The 17841-nt window shown below is 67.6% G+C and overlaps 2 protein-coding genes across 2 annotated transcripts; one reads left to right on the top strand and one right to left on the bottom strand.

The window, feature by feature from the left end:
- The first annotated feature begins 3500 nt into the window (after window positions 1-3500).
- On the top strand, window positions 3501-6105 carry SIGIRR (single Ig and TIR domain containing). Its single transcript, XM_061353580.1, has 9 exons — window positions 3501-3603; window positions 3685-3871; window positions 4042-4172; window positions 4371-4511; window positions 4593-4736; window positions 4811-4913; window positions 4990-5140; window positions 5613-5787; window positions 5918-6105. The coding sequence occupies exons 1-9, from the start codon at window positions 3597-3599 to the stop codon at window positions 6103-6105; spliced, it is 1227 nt and encodes a 408-aa protein (XP_061209564.1). The 5' UTR covers window positions 3501-3596.
- A 1250-nt stretch (window positions 6106-7355) lies between these two features.
- Window positions 7356-14852, bottom strand: PKP3 (plakophilin 3). The gene is made up of 13 exons (XM_061353579.1): window positions 14569-14852; window positions 13491-13567; window positions 12584-13302; window positions 11961-12084; window positions 11665-11869; window positions 11312-11486; window positions 10925-11042; window positions 10491-10658; window positions 9872-10057; window positions 9451-9604; window positions 8911-9103; window positions 8452-8539; window positions 7356-7803 (listed from the first exon to the last, which is right to left on the bottom strand). Exons 1-13 carry the CDS (start codon window positions 14774-14776, stop codon window positions 7768-7770), a joined length of 2451 nt encoding a protein of 816 aa, XP_061209563.1. The 5' UTR covers window positions 14777-14852; the 3' UTR covers window positions 7356-7767.
- Window positions 14853-17841: the final 2989 nt, after the last annotated feature.

Here is a 17841-nt window from a genome sequence, read left to right as displayed (position 1 = left end):
TGTTCTGGGCCCAGAGACGGGGGCGGCACGGCCGTGGGGCACGGCTGTGGGGCACGGCTGTGGGGGCACGGCTGTGGGGCACGTTGGTGTTTCCTTCACCAGCGGAGGCTGCTGTTGTGCCGTTGCTATGCACAAAGCCCGTGCAGCCCGTGCAGTCTGTGTCTGGGGCGTGCAAAGGCTCCCAACACAGAATCCCAGATCCCCAGCCTGCTCTGTGCTGGAAGGGAGCTTAAAGCTCCTCCAGCTCCAACCCCTGCCAGGGCAGGGACCCCTTCCACTGGAGCAGCTTGCTCCAAGCCCCTGTGTCCAACCTGGCCTTGAGCACTGCCAGGGATGGGGCAGCCACAGCTTCTCTGGGCACCCTGTGCCAGCGCCTCAGCACCCTCACAGGGAAGAGCTTCTGCCTAAGAGCTCAGCTCAGTCTCCCCTCGGGCAGGTTCAAGCCATTCCCCTTGGCCTGTCCCTACAGGCCCTTGTCCCAAGCCCCTCTCCAGGTTCCCTGCAGCCCCTTTAGGCACTGGAGCTGCTCTCAGGTCGCCCCTTCCCGCAGCAGAGGGGCAGGATCCCCTCCCGTAGCTGCCGCTCACGCTCTGGGGGTGCAGGCAGCACAGGGGGGGCTCTGCGCTCAAGCGCTCACTGAAGCCAGGTCATGGGGAGCTGCTCCTCACCCAACAGCCCAAGTCCTTCTCCTCAGGGCTGCTCCCATCTCGGTTATCATCACCAGTGATCACGGCCTCTTGGCTGGCTCCAGTTCCCCACGATCAGAGCAGCCCCAGCCCTGCTTTCACCTGTCCAAGAGGCTTTTAACACCACCAAGGAGAAGGAAGGAAGCAGAAGCCCTCAGTATCCCCATGGGCCCCGCCTTTCCCCCTCCCTCCATCAGTAACTCACCCTCATGAAGCCAGAGAGCACCGAGCTTGCAGTGCTCAGAATCCAGAGCCCCAGACACCGGCTCTGCCCCCGGCTCTCCCCGTGTCAGACGCCTTCACCCCCGCACACTCCGCTACAACCCGCGGCTGCAGATCCGGTGTTACCGGTGCTGGCGGTGCCGGCTGCGGGCTCCCTCTTGCCCCAGCACCCCCCTGAGCTCGCTGGGAGCACTGCGGGATCCCGGGTGCGCTCCTTCCCCCTCCCTGCTCCCTCTTTCCGCCTCCCCTGCAGCCGAGCCGGGCCGCGATCACCGCAGGTTCAGGTGAGCCGGAGGTGGAGCAGGGGAGGAGGGACCGAGCCCCGCCGCAGCCCTGCCATTGGGGCCAGCGCGGGGCACGGGGCAGGGGCTGGCACGGGGAGCACATAAAGCGATCCCAAAGGAGAGGAACGAGAAAGGAGCCAGCAGGGAGCGGCACGGGGGCAGCGCGGGCAGGAGCTGCGGCCCCGCACGGGATCACTGAAGGTAAATGGAGCCTCTCCTCTGCTTCCCCTTCCGTGTCCACGTCCCCAGAGCGGGGCTTTGCCCTCTCCCCACCAGCCCTGCTGCTCCCTTGCCTCTCCCGCTTGCTCCTTGCCTCGTGTTCCCTTGGCCGTGCTTTGAGGACACGCTGCAGCCCAGCCATTGCCGACCTCTGCTGTGCTTGGAGCAGAGCCGGCTGCCCCCAGCCCTTGGGAGCCTGCTGCTGCCCGTTAACCTCCGCTCCTCCCTCCGGTCGCAGCCCTGACACCGGCCACCCTTGGGGACCCATTGACGTTTCTTGCCCCAGATGGGTGTTCAGGGCGTCCTTGAGCTCTCTGGCCAGGCTGCGTCTTGTTGGGGCTTCCTTCTGCCCGTCAGTGTTCCAGTGCCTAAAGGAACTGGATGAGCTCTAAGGTCCCTTCCAACACAAACCAGTCTGGGACTACAAGTGCCCCAGCCAGGCAGCACCAAGCAGAGCTGGATCATCCCCACCAGGCAGGGAAAGGCCCTGGGCTCCCTGGTGGAGCATCTCCCACCCCCTTCCCCATGGAAAGACTGGGTGGGCCGGCTCCTCTCTGGCCCCTGTTCTTCCATCCCTGGTGCAACCCAGCTGAACTGCAGGAATGAACCGCTTCAGCTCAAGCTGAACACGTTATAACCGTCCCTCTTGGACCTTGACCCAGCTTCACCCCACGCCTGGCACCAGCGCTGCTGTGCCAGAGGGAAGCAATGAGCCGTGGTTCACAGCACTGCTGCAGACCCCCTTCCCCGGCCACGCCAGCAGCATTCAGCTCCCCCAGGGCCTCCCCAGCCCCACTGCTGCCTGAACCAGTTTGGAACAGGGCTGGAGGAGGCTGTGGGGCAGGAGAGCCGGGGGGTGTTGGTCCCTGCTCCTCCTGCTCCTTGGGACGTGTTCACAGTCCTGCAGAGCCCCCCAGCACCATCACGTCCTCGATCCCAGAGCGCACCCAGTGCCTGCTCCCGGTGCTCCTGCAGGTGTCCAGGGATGGAGGAGCCCGGCCCCACTGCCGGGCCCTGCTTCCCCCATTGCTGCCGTGCCCCATCGCACTGCTGTGATTTACCCGTGTCCTCCCTGGGCCCCCTCCCGCGGGCTCCTGCAGCGATGCTGCCGCTGAGTGAGTGATACCAGCGGGGGGCCGGTTCCCCCGGTCCCTGGGCATCGTCCTCGTGCTCCTGCCTGCACCTTGTGTTGCTGTGCCCGGCCCCAGGCATGGCCGCAGGGCAGCACCCGCTGAGCCTCCTGATGCGAGGAGAGAGCTGCACCCGCTGAGCTCAACACCAGGAGCTCACAGGGTGGGGAGCCTGATCCTGTAAATTAGAGACCCAGAACGGTTTGGGTTGAAGGGAGCTTAAATCTCACCCAGCTCCAACCCCTGCCAGGGCAGGGACCCCTTCCACTGGAGCAGCTTGCTCCAAGCCCCTGTGTCCAACCTGGCCTTGAGCACTGCCAGGGATGGGGCAGCCACAGCTTCTCTGGGCACCCTGTGCCAGCGCCTCAGCACCCTCACAGGGAAGAGCTTCTGCCTAAGAGCTCAGCTCAGTCTCCCCTCGGGCAGGTTCAAGCCATTCCCCTTGGCCTGTCCCTACAGGCCCTTGTCCCAAGCCCCTCTCCAGGTTTCCTGCAGCCCCTTTAGGCACTGGAGCTGCTCTGAGGTCCCCCATAAGCCTTAATTAAATCAAAGCACCGCACTGCTCAGTTAGCAGTTTCAATGGGCACACAGGCTGAAGCAGCACTGCAGCCAAGGCAGGGCACTGGTGCCATGAACAGGGTCCCACTGAGCCCCCAAACACACCCATGGGGACACCTCGCCCCATGGCTGAACCACAGCTGTGGCTCCTGTCCCCTCCCTGGCCTCTGCCTTGAGCCGAAGCCACGCTTTAAGGTCCTGGTTGGTCATTAACCCCCTGCCTGGCTGTGGGGCTGCAGGGAGCTGGCACCGTGACCGAGGAGCCACGGCCGGGACACGGCTCCGGCTCCGGCTCCCGCTGCCCCCGACCCGCACCCATGGGGACCCCCGGGGCTCTCCCTGTGCTGCCCGGCCGCAGGCACCGGCGCTCACGGGGCCGTGTCTGACCCGTTCAGGGCCCCGGTGCCGGATGGACTCTGACCCCGGAAGAGCCGGCGGCGCGGGGCCCTCCAGGTGCCGGTGATGCGGCAGCTCCCGGCGCGGCGCCCAGGCTCACCATGGCAGGTGGGTGCAGGACGGGAGCCTCCATGGGGTCCCGCTCCCTGCCCTGGCTTTGTTAGCACCGCTCCCCCCGTGTGCCCCCAGACCCCTGCAGCCTCCCCCCCGAGGTCCTGGTCCCCGCCACCAACGAGACGCTGGAGCTGGCGCTGGGCGCCCGCGTGGCGCTGAACTGCACCGTGCGCTGGGCGGGTACCGGGCGCTGCCAGCACAGCCCCGCCTGGAGCAAGGACGGGCAGTGGCTGGGCAACGGCAGCAGCCAGGACACGGCCTGGTAAGCAGCACCCCTTGGGGGTCTGTGTCTGTGTCTGTGTGTATGTGGGTCTGTGTCTGTGTCTGTGTGTATGTGGGTCTGTGTCTGTGTCTGTGTGTGTGTCTGTGTGTCTGTGTCTGTCGGGGTGGTCACCGCACAGCCCAACCCACTACGGCCCCATCTCCCCACAGGTTTGCCCCGAATGCCTCGGAGCAGCTCCTCAGCAGCGTCCTGCAGCTCAACCTCACACATGACGGCGACTTCGGGGTGTTTGCCTGCTGGGTCAGCAATGCCACGGCCACCTTCACCCTGCGGAGAGCAGGTAGGGACACGATGGGACAAAAGGACACCTCCACGGAGGTCCCACTTGCCACGGGCAGGAGCAGCAGCCCCATGGGGACCATCGAGGTGGGTGGTGGGGCACTGCTACCTCTGCAGGGCAGCACTTGGGGGTGCCCTACCCCAAACCCCTACATCCGGCCCCAGTCCTCAGCTCACCGTGCCCTTCCTGTGCTCGCAGAGGTGGCAGGGCACGTACCCGCGGTGCTGGCAGCCCTCCTGGTCCTGGTGCTCCTCATGCTGGCCGCTGGGCTCTACGTGCACTGCCGCCTGAACGTGCTCCTCTGGTACCGGAACCGCTATGGAGAGCTGGAGATCAACGGTGAGCCCCCGGGCAGGGCACCGGGATGGTGCCCCTTGGGGACCCCCCCAGCCTCATGCCCTGCCTCCGTGCCCCCCGCAGACGGGAAGCTCTACGATGCCTACGTGTCCCACGCCACCGCCCCCGATGACCGCAAGTTCGTCCACTTCATCGTGAAGCCGCAGCTGGAGACCCGCTACGGATACAAGCTCTTCCTGGACGAGCAAACCATCCTGCCCAATGCAGGTGGGAGCAGCCCCATGCGGGGCCGGGCCAGGCCCCCGGCAGCACCCCGGGCCCTGACCCCCCTGTCCCCGCAGAGCCATCGGCCGACCTCATCATGAACGTGAGCCGGTGCCGGCGCCTCATCGTGGTGCTCTCCGCCGCGTACCTGGAGCAGGACTGGTGCAACAGCAGCTTCAGGTAGGAGCGGGTCCTGCCTGCGCCCGGGGCAGAGGAGCCGGCGGGCGCTGGGCTCTGGCACAGCGTTGTCTCCCAGGGAAGGGCTCTGGAGGCTGCTGGAGCTTTCCAAGAAACCCATCTTCATCATCTTCGAGAGCCAGTACCGGGAGATCCAGCACCCCGCCATCACCCTGCTCAAGCAGCACCGCGGTGCCGTCACCCTGCTGCTGTGGCGAGCGGGCTCCATGGTGAGAGCCGAGCAGGACCGGTCCCAGCAGCCCCCCCGCTGCCATCCATCCCAGCAGCCCGGCTTGTGTCAGCCTCCCCGCAGCGCTCCGGGGCTGCTCCCTGCGCTTTGCTGCTCCTCAAGGGCAGGTTGGGGCACTCGCTGTTAGAGAGCGAAAACCCAACCAAACCAGCCCCGAGCTGCTGCTGGGTCCCCACGCCCAGCGCAGGAGCCCCCCGGGGTCTGCCCCAGCCAAGGCACCAGGGTAAAGCCTCGGCTCTCGGGGTGAAGCTGCCCTCTGGCTGCTCCGGCCATTCCAGGGCCAGGCTGGGAGCGTTCCAGCCGGTCGGGCCGGTTTCTCCACCAGCACAGCCCTGGCCTTGGCTCAGCTCCCGGTGCTGCGAAGAGCGAGCTGAGCCCCACAGAGCCCTGCATGGGGCTGGGCTGGGCTCGTGGCGCTCCCAGCGCTGCTCATCTCCCCCTGCCCCACACAGACCCCCTCGTCCGACTTCTGGAAGGAGCTGTGCCTGGCCCTGCCCCGCAGGGTCTCCTTCCAGGGGCCCGTGGGGGACCCGCAGACCCAGCTGCAGGAGGACAAGGACCCCATGCTGATCCTGCACAGCAGCTACCTGGACAGCGGCGAAGACCTGCACCCGGATGGGGACCTGGGTACAGCCCTTGTCCCCTGGATCGCCCGGGGGGGGGCAGACGTGCGCTGCAGGTCCCCTTTGGGCTTTGCTTCACCCTCCCGAGAGGCTCAGCCCCCTCCCCACCCGAACCCCTCTCCCCCCATCTCCAGGCCTCCGGGAGTGCGTGCTCAGGAGCCCCCCCCCTCCCCGCCTGGCCGCGCCGGTGCCTGCCGCTGGCACGGGGCAGGCGCAGCTCCGGGATGGGCAGAGAGCAGAGATCGACGTCTCGGACCTGGGCTCCCGCAACTACGGCGCCCGCACGGATTTCTACTGCCTGGTGACGGAGGAGGACATCTGAGCTGCACGGACCCAGCGCGGCGGGGGCAGCCCGGGCTCTGCCAGGCACCGCAGCCACGGTCACAGCAGGCAAAGGATCCTTGTCCACGGTGGGAAACCATCACCAAGGGGCTCCGCAGCCCGTGGTGCCTGGGCGCCTTTGGGAGCTGGGGCCCCCTCCTTCACCGTGTGCAGCGGGGGGGGGTTCTGCCTGCTGGACCAGCACTGGGATGGGGATGCTCTGAGAGGAAACATGCTCCAGTCCCAAGGGAACGGTCTGATGAGGGTGGCCGTGGCACCCTCTCTCCCATGGAAAAACCCATGGCAATAAAACGCTGCTGCACAGAGTGGGTCCCATCCACCTGAGGGATGCGGGTGCCAGCAGTGGGTCTGGCCCCACCATGGCCGGTGGTGCTGGTCCCATTCCTGAGCCACGTCCTGTCCCCATTGTACCAACCCACAGCAGCACCCCATGGGCAGTGGGGCTTACATCGGGGGGGGGGGCACAGCAATGGGCAGCGTTCAAGGCTTTATTTGGGGACACGCAGGGCTCAGGGTGTTTGTACATGAGAATGGGGAGGACAAAGGCACTGAGACACCCGGCCTGGGCCATGTGGGTGCCACGCACAGATGGGTGACACCAACGCCGGCTGTGCCACCCGCTCCCCCCAGCCTCCCCTCTCTACCTGGTGTCCCAAAGGGGGGCCACAGCACCCCAAGCACAGCAGGGTCCCCCCAGCCCCACACCCACAGACAGAGCGAAGCCACCCCACAGGCACCCACACCCCTGACAGGGAGAGCTTTGACCTGGCACCCCCCTGCCTATGCCAGGCACCCACAGCACCCACAGGGCACCCAGCACACCCAGGGCACCCAGAGAGCACCCAGCACACCCAGAGAGCACCCAGGGCACCCAGAGCATCTCCCCACCCCGCAGGGAGATGCCACCCAGCAAACACGACCTGGCCCTACCCAAATCCTGCTCATGCAGCACGGGCCAGGCCCAGCCCAGAGCAGCCACCGAGGAGCAGCCAGTCCCTATGGGGCTCCTGGCAGAGGGCATGGGCAGCCTCAGTCACTCCCCAGCCCATCCCTGCAAAGGGGGGACTTGGCACCCCATCACACCAACAGAGCTTCCCAGCTCCTTACAGCCACCAATGCACCCCCCAACACCTGGGAAGCCGGCTCAGGCCTCCCTGAGCATCCTTTGAGCCACGCAAAGCCCCGTCCCCCCCCAGCCAGGGCAGAGCCTGTGCACCCCATAGCGCACCCCATAGCGCGCCCCACAGCAGCCCCTGCAGCACGGTGACTTGGGAATGGAAGGTCCTGAAAGCCCCCTCCCCACCTCCCTGCAGGAGCTCCCCAAAGCCTCCAGCTCCCACTGAGCCATGAGCCAAGCTCTGCTGTGCAGCCAGCCCCCCCCCGGAGCCTGTAGGGACCCCAGGTCTGAGCAGCCCTGGGAGCCATGGGGCAGCCCCTCGCTAACTGTGCTCCCAGCGGGGCCCCGCAGCAGGGCCCAAAGCAGGGGCTGGGGTTAGGGCTGGGCAGGAGCGAGGACGAACGTCCCCATGCGGGGAAGGGACCCGGTGCGGGCACGGGGGATGCGGTGGGGTCTACGCTATGGAGCGGGGTCCGGTGGGGAGCAGCCGAGGAGGCAGCCGAGGGCAGCGCGGTCCCGGTGTCCTCACAGGCCGAGGAAGTCCTCCTTCCGGTACCCCTTCTGCAAGGACACACGGACACGGTCACCCCCTGCCCAGGGCACCCTGCCCGCACCTCGATGGGGCCGGGAGCATGTGCACGGAGCTGCTGTGCCACGGCATCAACCCCATCAGGGCAGGTACCACCACGGGGAGGATGCTCTGGGGACAGCCCCCCCTTCAGGAGGGGGAAACACGGAGCTGGGGCCCGTTGTGCACCTGAAAGCATTTCACGTATTACAGAACCCCAGAGCACTTTGGGGTGGAAGGGACCTTAAAGCCCATCCAGCTTCAACCCCTGCACGAGCAGGGACCCCTTCCACTGGAGCAGCTTGCTCCAAGCCCCTGTGTCCAACCTGGCCTTGAGCACTGCCAGGGATGGGGCAGCCACAGCTTCTCTGGGCACCCTGTGCCAGCGCCTCAGCACCCTCACAGGGAAGAGCTTCTGCCTAAGAGCTCAGCTCAGTCTCCCCTCGGGCAGGTTCAAGCCATTCCCCTTGCCCTGTCCCTACAGGCCCTTGTCCCAAGCCCCTCTCCAGGTTTCCCACAGCCCCTTTGGGCACTGTGAGACTGTTCCAAGTCTTTGGGTTGTGGCTTTTCAGGGTGAAGCCCACGGCCTTGACTCCCTCAGGATCCCACCAGTGGGATGGGACACCGGGGCTGGTACGCACCATCTTGAAGTCCCGGTGGAGCTTGTTGTATTGCCACATGTTGCCCAGGAGGCTGGCTGCTGCTCGGGAGGACTTCTCGTTGTCCGAGCTGGCCAGGGACAGGGTGCAATGAGCTTTGGGTACCAGTGCACACAGGGTAGTGCCCATCACCCCAAGGATCCCACCCCAGGAGGGCCCTAGGGGATGAAGACTCAACACTGGTGAGAAGGGGCAGAAGAATAAAGGCTGGAGCCCAGCAGAGTACAGGGAGGCAAGCAGTGAGTGGTGAGGAGCACCCAGATGTGAGAAGGTGGCTGCATCCCAGCCCATGGGGGGGGTCCAGAGGATGCGGCCAAGGGGTTGAAGGAGGCCATGAGGCCACTCTGAGCTGCTCTGGGGCATCCCAACACCAAGCCTTGGGAAGGGACCAGGGGAGCAGGGGCAGAGCAGGGCCTGAGCAGAGCAGAGAGGAGCCCCCACCTGTCCCTTCTCTTCTTGATGTAGAAGAGCTTCCTGAGGCCATCGAAGTAGACGATGTCGCGGGCGGCCATGGGGCTCTCCACCACCAGGTTGTTGAGCACGGCGATGATGTTCACGATGACATCGGCCGGAGGAGCCTTGTCCCCGACGCTGCCCGGCAGCTTCTCGATCAAGTGGCTGACCACCTTGGTGGCTGCGGCAAGGGCAGTGCGTCAGGGCCGGCGGCTGCACCGGGGACACGCGGCAGCCTCGGGGTGCAGGGAGGGGACGGAGGGACCAGCACCAGGGATGCTTCAAGCCTCTCCCTGGGCAGCCGGGATTGGAGCTGGGGGATGAGGACAAAGCCGACGGGATGGAGGGGTTGGAGGCAGAGCACAGGGTATGGAGGGTGTTTGGTGCTGGGGATGGAGCGGCCTCCACACGCATGAGAGCAGGGATGCAGCGGGCAGGAGGGTGCTGGGACGGGGCTGGAGGTAACTGGAGGACAGAGCGAGGAGGAAGAGGGCGAAGGGCGGGCGCCGGGCTCCTCCCCACACTCACACATCTCGTCCTTGTTGCGGGCGTGGCGGGACAGGTTGCGGATGAGCCCGGTCAGGGAGCGCAGCTGGTGGTGGTCGGCGGTGCGGACGCGGTCCAGGACCGGGTTCAGGATGCGCTCCTGCTCCAGGGCCAGGCGGCTCAGCACGCCCGCCCACTGCGGGGCACACACTGCTCAGAGACGCCAACGGGACCCAGCGGGACTCCCATTGCCCCCTCCTCCTCCTCCTCCTCCTCTTGCTCAACAGGGCCAGGTCGGGTTACCATGCCTGGGTGGTGAGTGGTGCGATGGACACGTTCCCCACCCAGGAAAGACCGGTACCAGCCCACATGAAGGTGCACCCCAGCCCTGTGACTGGTGCGGTGACGGGGACACTCAGGCCAGGCGTGGCATCCCCCGGGGCCGTTCCCCCCGCGCCCTCACCCTGCGGTCCCCAGCGGTGATGTTCTGCAGCGCGCCCGAGGCCGCCTCCGTGGTGTGCTTGTTGAGCTCGCAGCGCTGCAGCAGCCGGTTGTAGATGCCCACGATCTGCGGGTTCCAGAGCCACTCCATGCCCTTGGGGTCCTTGGAGACCTCCGTGAAGGTGACGATGTCCGCATTCAGGTAGTGCTGCGGGGAGGGTGCTGTTGGAGCCGCCGGGATGCACCCCTCGCTGCTGCTGCTCTCCCCTCTCCCCCCGTGCCCAGCCTCAGGCATTGGGCAGCCCGTGCTGGCTCTGTCACACCCGTGGCACGGCGGAGCAGGGGCTCAGCGCCCTGATTCACACCACGCTCCTGAATCACCGGCGCTGAGCTCATCTGCGTGTCCCAGCCCTGGACCGAGGCCGGCGTCCACCTCCGCCCGCATCCACCTCCGCCCCGCGTCCACCTCCGCCCCGCATCCACCCCTGCCCAGCATCACCGCGCTGCGGCCACATCCACCTCCACCCAGCATCGCCGCGCTGCGGCCGCATCCACCTCCACCCAGCATCACCGCGCTGCCGCCCGCATCCCGCTGCCACCCCAGCCCCGGGACACGGTCCCACCACCCCCCCGGCGCTGACCTCTCGCGCCTTCTTGCTCTGGGGGCTGAAGCAGCCCACCAGCTCCCCCGTCACCGTGCTGCTGGTGTTCCGCCGGTGGCCCTCCAGGCGCTGCAGCGAGGACGGGGGCATCTCGTCGTACAGGCGGTAGGAGAGGTTGCGCAGGACGCAGACCGCGTTCTCCACGCTCTGGGTGGGGGAGATGGGACACGGGGGTGTGAGTCCTTGTGCCACCTGACGGGGCATCTCTAATGGCACATCCCCGTGGGGCTCCATCAGAGTCACACCAATGACACCAGCGCTGCCCAGTAAGCCCAGATGGAGCCGGGCTGGTTTTCCCACCATCCCATCAAGATGGGCCTTTGCACCGTGATGGCCAGGCTGCAAGGAGACGGGGAGCAGCACCACATCTGAAGGCACCCAAAGCCTCCCAGCGCCCAGCTCCTGGGGCTCACCTTGTCCTCTGACTTGCCCACTTCCAGGGAGCTGTTCACGTAATGGATCATGGAATCCACCAGCCCATGGCACTCACGCATCTTCTGCCGGGTCTGCTGGCTGGCAGAGCTGAGGTTCCTGCATGGGGAACATGGGCTCATCACAGCAAGAAGGGGGTCCCCCATGGCCACCCCTTTGTGCCCCTAGGACCACCGTGGGGAGGGCAGCTGATACCTGTCCCATGGGGCTGAGCAGGCTTTGCCTTGATGCACGAGTGCTGCAAGGGATGGGGACCCAGGAAGGGGCCCTGGAGGCCTTGCTCCCTACGTGCCCAGCATGCGTGGTGCCTCCTGCTCCACCCAAACCTGTCCCCACGGTGCGAGGACCGGAGCCGCCCCAGCAGGTACCTGAGGAAGCCGGTGGAGTTGTAGAAGATCTCGGCCTCCGAGGGGTTCTGCTGGATGACACCCGAGCCCCCCAGCCCCGAGAGCGGGACCAGCACCAGGTCCGTGAGCTGCTCCAGTGTGTCCCGGGCCAGGCGGTCCTTCAGGTTGTCACTGGAGGAGAGGTTCCAGAGGATCCCTGCGCAGAGAGGGATCCTCATGACGGGAGCGCATCCACCGCGGGGGGCTCACATCAACACCCCCAGGCAGGAGCCACCACGGGACAGGGTGGGTAACGATGGCACGAAGCTGTCACCCCCAGCATCCCTATGGGATGGGTGCCACCCCCCGGAGGAGCCCCTGCCGTGCTCCCCAACCTGTGACGTTCTTGCGCAGCTCATCGTCGGGCTCCCGCAGCGTCCGCATCAGCTCGTAGATGCCGTTCTCCTCCACCAGCGCCAGCTTGTTCTCGGCGTTGTCGTAGATGAGGTTGCGCATGGCGCCCGTGGCGTGGCGCTGCACCTCCTGGTTGGGGCTGTTGAACAGCTTCACCAGCTTGGGCATGGCCTGGAGGCTGCGGGCCTGCAGGGGACAGCAGGGGATGGGGCTCCCTTGGGTCCTGCACCATGCAAAGGGGCCGGGGCACCCCCTTGTCCTGCCCCCCGGTGCTCACCTGCTTCTTGGCGTTGCTGTCGCTGTAGCACTTGTGCTGGAGGTAGGCAGCGCCCAGCACCTGCAGGTTGGGGTCCGTGGCTATCAGGTACTTCACTGCCGAGGGCAGGTCGATGTCATCAAACCTGGAACCATGGGCAGGTGAGGAGAGCCCAGCAGAGCAAACCACAAGGGTCCTCCACACCTGCACCTCGGAGGAGACCCATCAATCCACCACGCTCTTGGGCATGAGACTCCAGACCCAGCTTAGTGAGCATCTTCCTACCTTGGTGTCTCAGCATGTGTCTGAGAGAAGCTAAACCCACACAAAGGACATGCTTGGGGACAGCCCGTGCCATGCTCCATCACTATGGGGTCAACTTATTCCCACCATAGAATCACAGAATGCTTTGGGTTGGAAGGGACCTTAAGGCTCCTCCAGCTCCAACCGCTTCCACTGGAGCAGCTTGCTCCAAGCCCCTGTGTCCAACCTGGCCTCCAGCACTGCCAGGGATGGGGCATTTACCTCCATCTCACCCCTTCTCCCGCATCCCTCGCGGCAAGGCAGCACCAGGCAATAGACAGAAGGGTTTGCCCTCGCCCAGCCTCGGTGGGGACAAGGAGGGCACCCCCGCTGTCACTCACCCCCCCGACTGGTGGCTGAGCAGGGTGCCGTGCCCGTTGTACATCTCCATCCCGCGCTGATCCTGCAGGTGGTGGCTGGACTCGGCCAGGCTGCGCACGGAGGGGGCGCGGGAGCTGTGCTCCACCAGCCCCAGGTAGGAGCCGCCCCCCGGCTGCGGGCCCGCGGGGATGCTGCCGAAGGAGCCGGTGCTGAGCCGGGAGCGGTTGTTGCTCTGGAAGCGCTGCAGCGTGCGCATGGCGGGGGCGCGGATGGTGCGGCTCTGCGGCACCTCGCTGCCCTCCAGCCACTCCGAGGCCGCCTTGGCGGTGGAGCCGCCGCTCAGCTGCCGCTCGAAGGTGTAGGAGCGGCTGAAGCCGCCGCTGCCCTGGCCCCGGTACAGCGGGCGGTGGCCCACGGAGTCCAGCTGCTCCGAGAGGACGCTGTAGCGGTCGTCAGCCACGGCGTGGGGCGGCAGCGGCCCCTCGGCCAGGCGCAGCGAGCGCAGGGACAGCGTGTCCAGGTTCTGCCGTGCGCGGTAGCTGCGCTCGTGGAAGGAGCTGGGCCGCGGGGAGCCGGTGCCCGCCTGGGACATGGCGTAGCCGTAGCCGCGGCCCTTGGCCAGGCCCCCGTTGCTGACGGTCGCCATCCGCTTGTGCGGGGTGAGGTCCACGGCCGAGCGCGAGGACCAGGCGCTGCCCTTCAGCGTGCCGAAGTCCTTCTTGGTCAGCGGCTGATAGAGCTGCGGCGGCGAGCAGGGGGTTAAGGGAGCCCTGAGCCTGCCCCTCCATCCCCACCACCGGGAGAGGGGAGCACGGAGCCCAGAGTCTCCCCTGGCACAGCCAAAACCACAGCCAGGCTGGGCCTCTCTGGCGTTCCCAGCTGCCGCAGGGATGGGCAGCGTGAGGGGATGAACCCCCCGGTACATACCGAGGCTTTGGGGTCCACACCATTGCTCTGCGAGCGGGAGCTGAAGGAGGAGCGCAGGGCTGTGCCATACTGACTGCCTATGGGATGGAGATGGGGGGGATCAGCCACAGGGTTGGTCCTGGGGACCAGAGATCCCACAACTCATCCCAGAGGGACCTGCGTCGGGAGCCATAGGGGATAAGGGAGCAGGAGGACACTGCCTTTGCCTGCCTGCTGACCAGGGGCAGTGCCAGCCTCCTGCCTTTCATCCTGCCCCAACGGCAAAGGGAGTAATTGCCACCTTGGCGGGGACATGGCGGCTCAGCCGTAGCCGGATCAACAACCCAGGCACCCTCAAAGCCAGTCCCGGCTCCGCCACCCTGGGGACGGGATCCCACTGTGGGATGGGGTCACACCATGGGGATGGGGTCACACCATGGGGATGGGGTCACACCATGGGACGGGATCCCACCACGGGGACGGGATCCCAGCCGGGACCAGCCCCACCGCACCCTTCACCACCGCCGCAGGGCCGCTGGCGGGCACGGGGCCATTGCCAGCGCCGGCAGGGATGGGACCGTGACTCACAGCCGCCACGGGGCAGCCCTGGGGGTGCCGAGAGGGGTCTCACGTCTCCCCCCACCACCGAGGCCCCCAGCACCGCGGACCGGGGCCCGGTGAACCCCAGCACCGGTGCGGGCCCAGCGCAGGGCGGAGGCCGGGAGCAGACGTTAATGGAGGAGCTTGGAGCCCGGCCAGAGGCGCAGCTCAAAGGCTGGCGGGGACGGGCAGGGAGCTGCCGGGACAAGCAGAACCCCCCCCCCCCCCGACCCAAGCGGGGCGCGGGACCCCCCCAGTGCAAACCCTCCCCGGGGCAGGGGGGAAGCTGGGGCACGACCCCTGAGTGGGGCCCGCAGTGGGGCCGTGCAGCCCCTTCCCCAGTGCCGGGGGTGCGGTGGGGGCTCATCCGGGTGGGGGCACCCCCAAAACCCCGCTCCGAGGTGTGAACCCAAGGCCGGGGTTGGCCGATGGGCTCCCGACGCGCGACCGGACGCGTGTGCCCGGATGGGGGGGACGGGACACGGGGGGGTTCTCCCACCTCTGGTGCCGTCGCCGTGGTCGGGCGCGGGGCCCCTCAGCATCATGCGGATGCGGACCTGCTCCTGCACGCGGGCGCTGCGCAGCCGCTGGGCCTCGGCCGTCTCCCGGCTCCTGCCGTCCAGCTGCCGGTCCGACGGCAGCGCCAGCGAGCACACCCCGGCCTCGGGCTGCAGGGCCGAGAGCAGGAACGCGTTGGTCTCCTGCATGGCGGCGGCGGCGGCGGGGGTGCGGAGGCCGAGGCGAGCGGCCGCCCTGTGCAGGTGAGCGGCGGCGGCTCCCTCAGCCCGGCCCGCCCTGCCCCGCGCCGCCCCGCCCGGGAGGGAGGGAACGCACCCGGCCCCAGCGCCGCCAGCACCGGTGACACCGGTGACATCAGCACCAGTGACACCGGTGACATCAGCGCCAGTGACACCAGCACCGGTGACACCGGTGACACCGGTGCCAGCACCCGCGGTGACCTCTCGGGGACACGGGCTCGAGGGAGCAGGCTGCCCTCGGGGGGTCTGGGGGGGTTATGCTGCAGCGGTGAGAGCCAGACCCACCAGACCCCAAAGAGCCCCACCAGTGACCCCTCAGAGACCCCCTTTGTGCCTCCTGTGAGCTCAAGGCCCCTAGAAGAGCTCACAGGAGAGCCCCAGAGCTACACGGGGACACTACAGAGAACCCCAGGCCCCCAGATTGCCCCTCTGGCAATCCCCAGACCGCACATGGCTCCCCCCTGCCCCGGGATCCCAGGTAATCTCCCTGTTGACCCCTAGAGAGCCACAACATCCTTCCAATGAACCCAGGGCTCCAGGTAACCTCCCAGGAGAGCCCTGGGCCCCCCCTGGCCCCACCAGCGAGCCCCAGGCAGCCTCCCCAGAGAGCCCCAGGTCCCGAGCCACCCCCTAGGAGAGCCCCCACTGACCCCAGTCCCGGGGCTGCCCCCCACCAGCAAACCCCTTCGGCGGGGCGGGGGGGGCTGGCCCTCCATAGGGCCGAGCAGGGGCTCATTGGCGGTAATTACGGGCCGGGCCCTCCCTGCTTTGCTTTTCAAATCAGCCGGGAATTAAAGCACCGCGCTACCAATGACTGCAGAAGCGAGAAGGGGCGGCTCAGCGCCGGCGGAACCGAACGCGGTGACTCAGCCGCTGCCACCACAGGTACTCATTAACCTCACCCCACCCGCCTCGGCCTCCAGGGACACCTCGAACCCCCCCCAGTGCCGTGAGCAGCTCCCGGGACCCCCACGGCACCAGCGCCCATCGCCCCCGACAGCCGCTGAGCCCCTCTTGAGCCGCTCACTCCTGAACCGAGCTGCGCCCGTTCTCTGCCATGCGCGGCCCTGGGGCTCTGCCCCTGCTGTTGGCCCCAGCGCAGAGCCCGGGCTCAGGAGCTGGCGCTGCCTCTTTGAAGCCGAGCGTGGCACCGCGGCCGCGGCTCAGCTCCTGGCGTCAGCGCCCGAACCCGCCCGGCCCCAGCGTTCCGGGCCCGGCTTGCGGCGGGGCAGTGACAGCGGCGGGGCGGTGCTGAGCTCCGCTGGGAGGGTGAGGAGGGCGGCTGGCCCTAAGGAATGTGCCGCCGTCAGCAGGAGCAGCGGCGGGTGCCGGGGTGGGGAGGCGGGAGCTGCGGTGCGCGGTTTGCAATCAGAGTCACGTTGGGGTTGGAGGGACCTGAAAGCACCTCCAGCTCCAACGGCACGGGCAGGGACCGCTTCCACTGGAGCCGCTTGCTCCGAGCCCCTGTGCCCGACCCGGCTTTGTTTCGGGGTGATGGACCCCGCTTTGCTTCCCTCCCCAAACCCCGCAGACCCCGGTGCCACCATCGCGTGGTGCCCAGGGGCCAGTGGGGTGACACCACCACTGATGGGTCCCACCGGACCCGTTGTGGGTACAGGGATCACCCCAAGGCCCCCCCCCCTTTTCCCTCCCCACGGGAGCGTCGGCGGGTGCCCGCGCTTGGCAGAGCTCAGCGGGACGCTCCCAACGCTCCGGCTGAATCACGGGATCCCCCCGGGAGCAGGCGGGGAGGGCGGATCGCTCCCTGCAAGCCGCTGCCTGCCCGCCCAGCCCCTGCCAGCCCCGGGGGGCTCGGGGGCGGCCCGGAGCCCCTCCAGCCCCGGGGACAAAGCGGGGCCGGGGTGGCCCTGAGCCCGCTGGCAGCCCCATTCCCCCAGGATCCGCCTCCCTTCCGAGCCCCCATCCCACCGGTGTGACACTGCCCTGCTGCTGCTGCTGGGAATGGGGGTTATGAGGGGGCTGAGGCAGCGCTCGCCTTGTAAAGCGGTTTGGTAATAGAGCAAAGCATCGGATGGGAGCAGGAATGCGCTGGGATGCTTCAGAAGTAGCAAATCGGCACAGAAAGTCTCACATTTGAAGGAAAAAGCGGGGGTTCCCGAGGGGACCCACCCACAGTGGGGGTGACACAGGGTGAAATTACCTCGGGCTGGGGATCCCTAAAGCGGTCACTGGTCCCCAAGCCTGGAGGCTCCCCTACCCCTCCCTTTGCAGGTGACAGAGCCACATCCCCGGGGCCACCCCGGGCCCTGGGTGCGCCTCATCCCCGGGCACCCGCACGCCGGTGCCACCCGTCCCACACCCGGGTCCCCGGTGCCGCTTCGGGCAGGGAGGCGCCGCCGCGGACGGGCGCGGGGGAAACGGAGGCAGGAGGAGAGCAGGGGCAAAGCCTCCGGGCAGAGCGGAGCGGAGCGGGGGTCCCGGCCCTGCCCATCCGGGGAACTGGGGGCACCGGTGTCCGAGGGAGCCGCGCTGGGCACCGGCCCGCACGTACCTTGCTGGGTGGCCCCGGAGCGCCGTTGCCCTGCAGCATCGTCCCGGGCGGCAGCGGCACCCCTGGGTGCTACCGCGGGTGCCGGTGCAGGGTGGGCGATGCCGTCTGCAGTGGGGCCGGGGCAGCGGGCGTGGGGCTGAGCGCGGGCCCGCCCCGGGACCTACCCAACCAGTCTGCTCTTCACATGCGGGTGTTTTGCATGAGCCTCCAAACCCGCTCCCCTCGCAGCCAAGTGTGAGCTCCTGGGGCTGCTGCGGCTCCACTGTGAGCCCCGGCACGGCCGGGGGGCTGCGGGGTGCCCCGGGGTCCCACGGCCCCATCCCTGGAGCCACATCGCATCCGGCTTTGTAACGTTCCAAACAGTCACCGTTAGAACCCACTGCCGTGGCCGTGGGACGTGTCCTTCCCACCTCACCCCCTCGAGCTATGGGGTACCCATGGGTACAACAGGAGGGGTTTGGGGCTGCCCAAAGGAGATGGAGGGGAGGCAAAGCTGGGGGGG

The sequence above is a fragment of the Neopsephotus bourkii genome, unplaced genomic scaffold, assembly GCF_033783945.1.
Source record: "Neopsephotus bourkii isolate Nb327-2 ecotype Australia unplaced genomic scaffold, CSIRO-AGI_Nbou_v1 NB_689, whole genome shotgun sequence".
NCBI classification, from domain to species: Eukaryota; Metazoa; Chordata; class Aves; order Psittaciformes; family Psittacidae; genus Neopsephotus; species Neopsephotus bourkii.
This window is presented reverse-complemented; position numbering and strand designations above follow the sequence as displayed.

Bases quoted from the DNA above. Each gene is read 5' to 3' on its own strand.
- PKP3 (XM_061353579.1), bottom strand. From the start codon at position 14,776: ATGCAGGAGACCAACGCGTTCCTGCTCTCGGCCCTGCAGCCCGAGGCC. The intron at 13,568-14,568 runs GTGGGAGAACCC...TCCATCCCATAG, and splicing joins CCACGGCGACGGCACCAGAG to GCAGTCAGTATGGCACAGCC. The intron at 11,043-11,311 runs GTACCTGCTGGG...TTCCCCATGCAG, and splicing joins AACTCCACCGGCTTCCTCAG to GAACCTCAGCTCTGCCAGCC.
- SIGIRR (XM_061353580.1), top strand. The intron at 3,872-4,041 runs GTAAGCAGCACC...ATCTCCCCACAG, and splicing joins AGCAGCCAGGACACGGCCTG to GTTTGCCCCGAATGCCTCGG. The intron at 5,788-5,917 runs GTACAGCCCTTG...CCCCATCTCCAG, and splicing joins GCACCCGGATGGGGACCTGG to GCCTCCGGGAGTGCGTGCTC.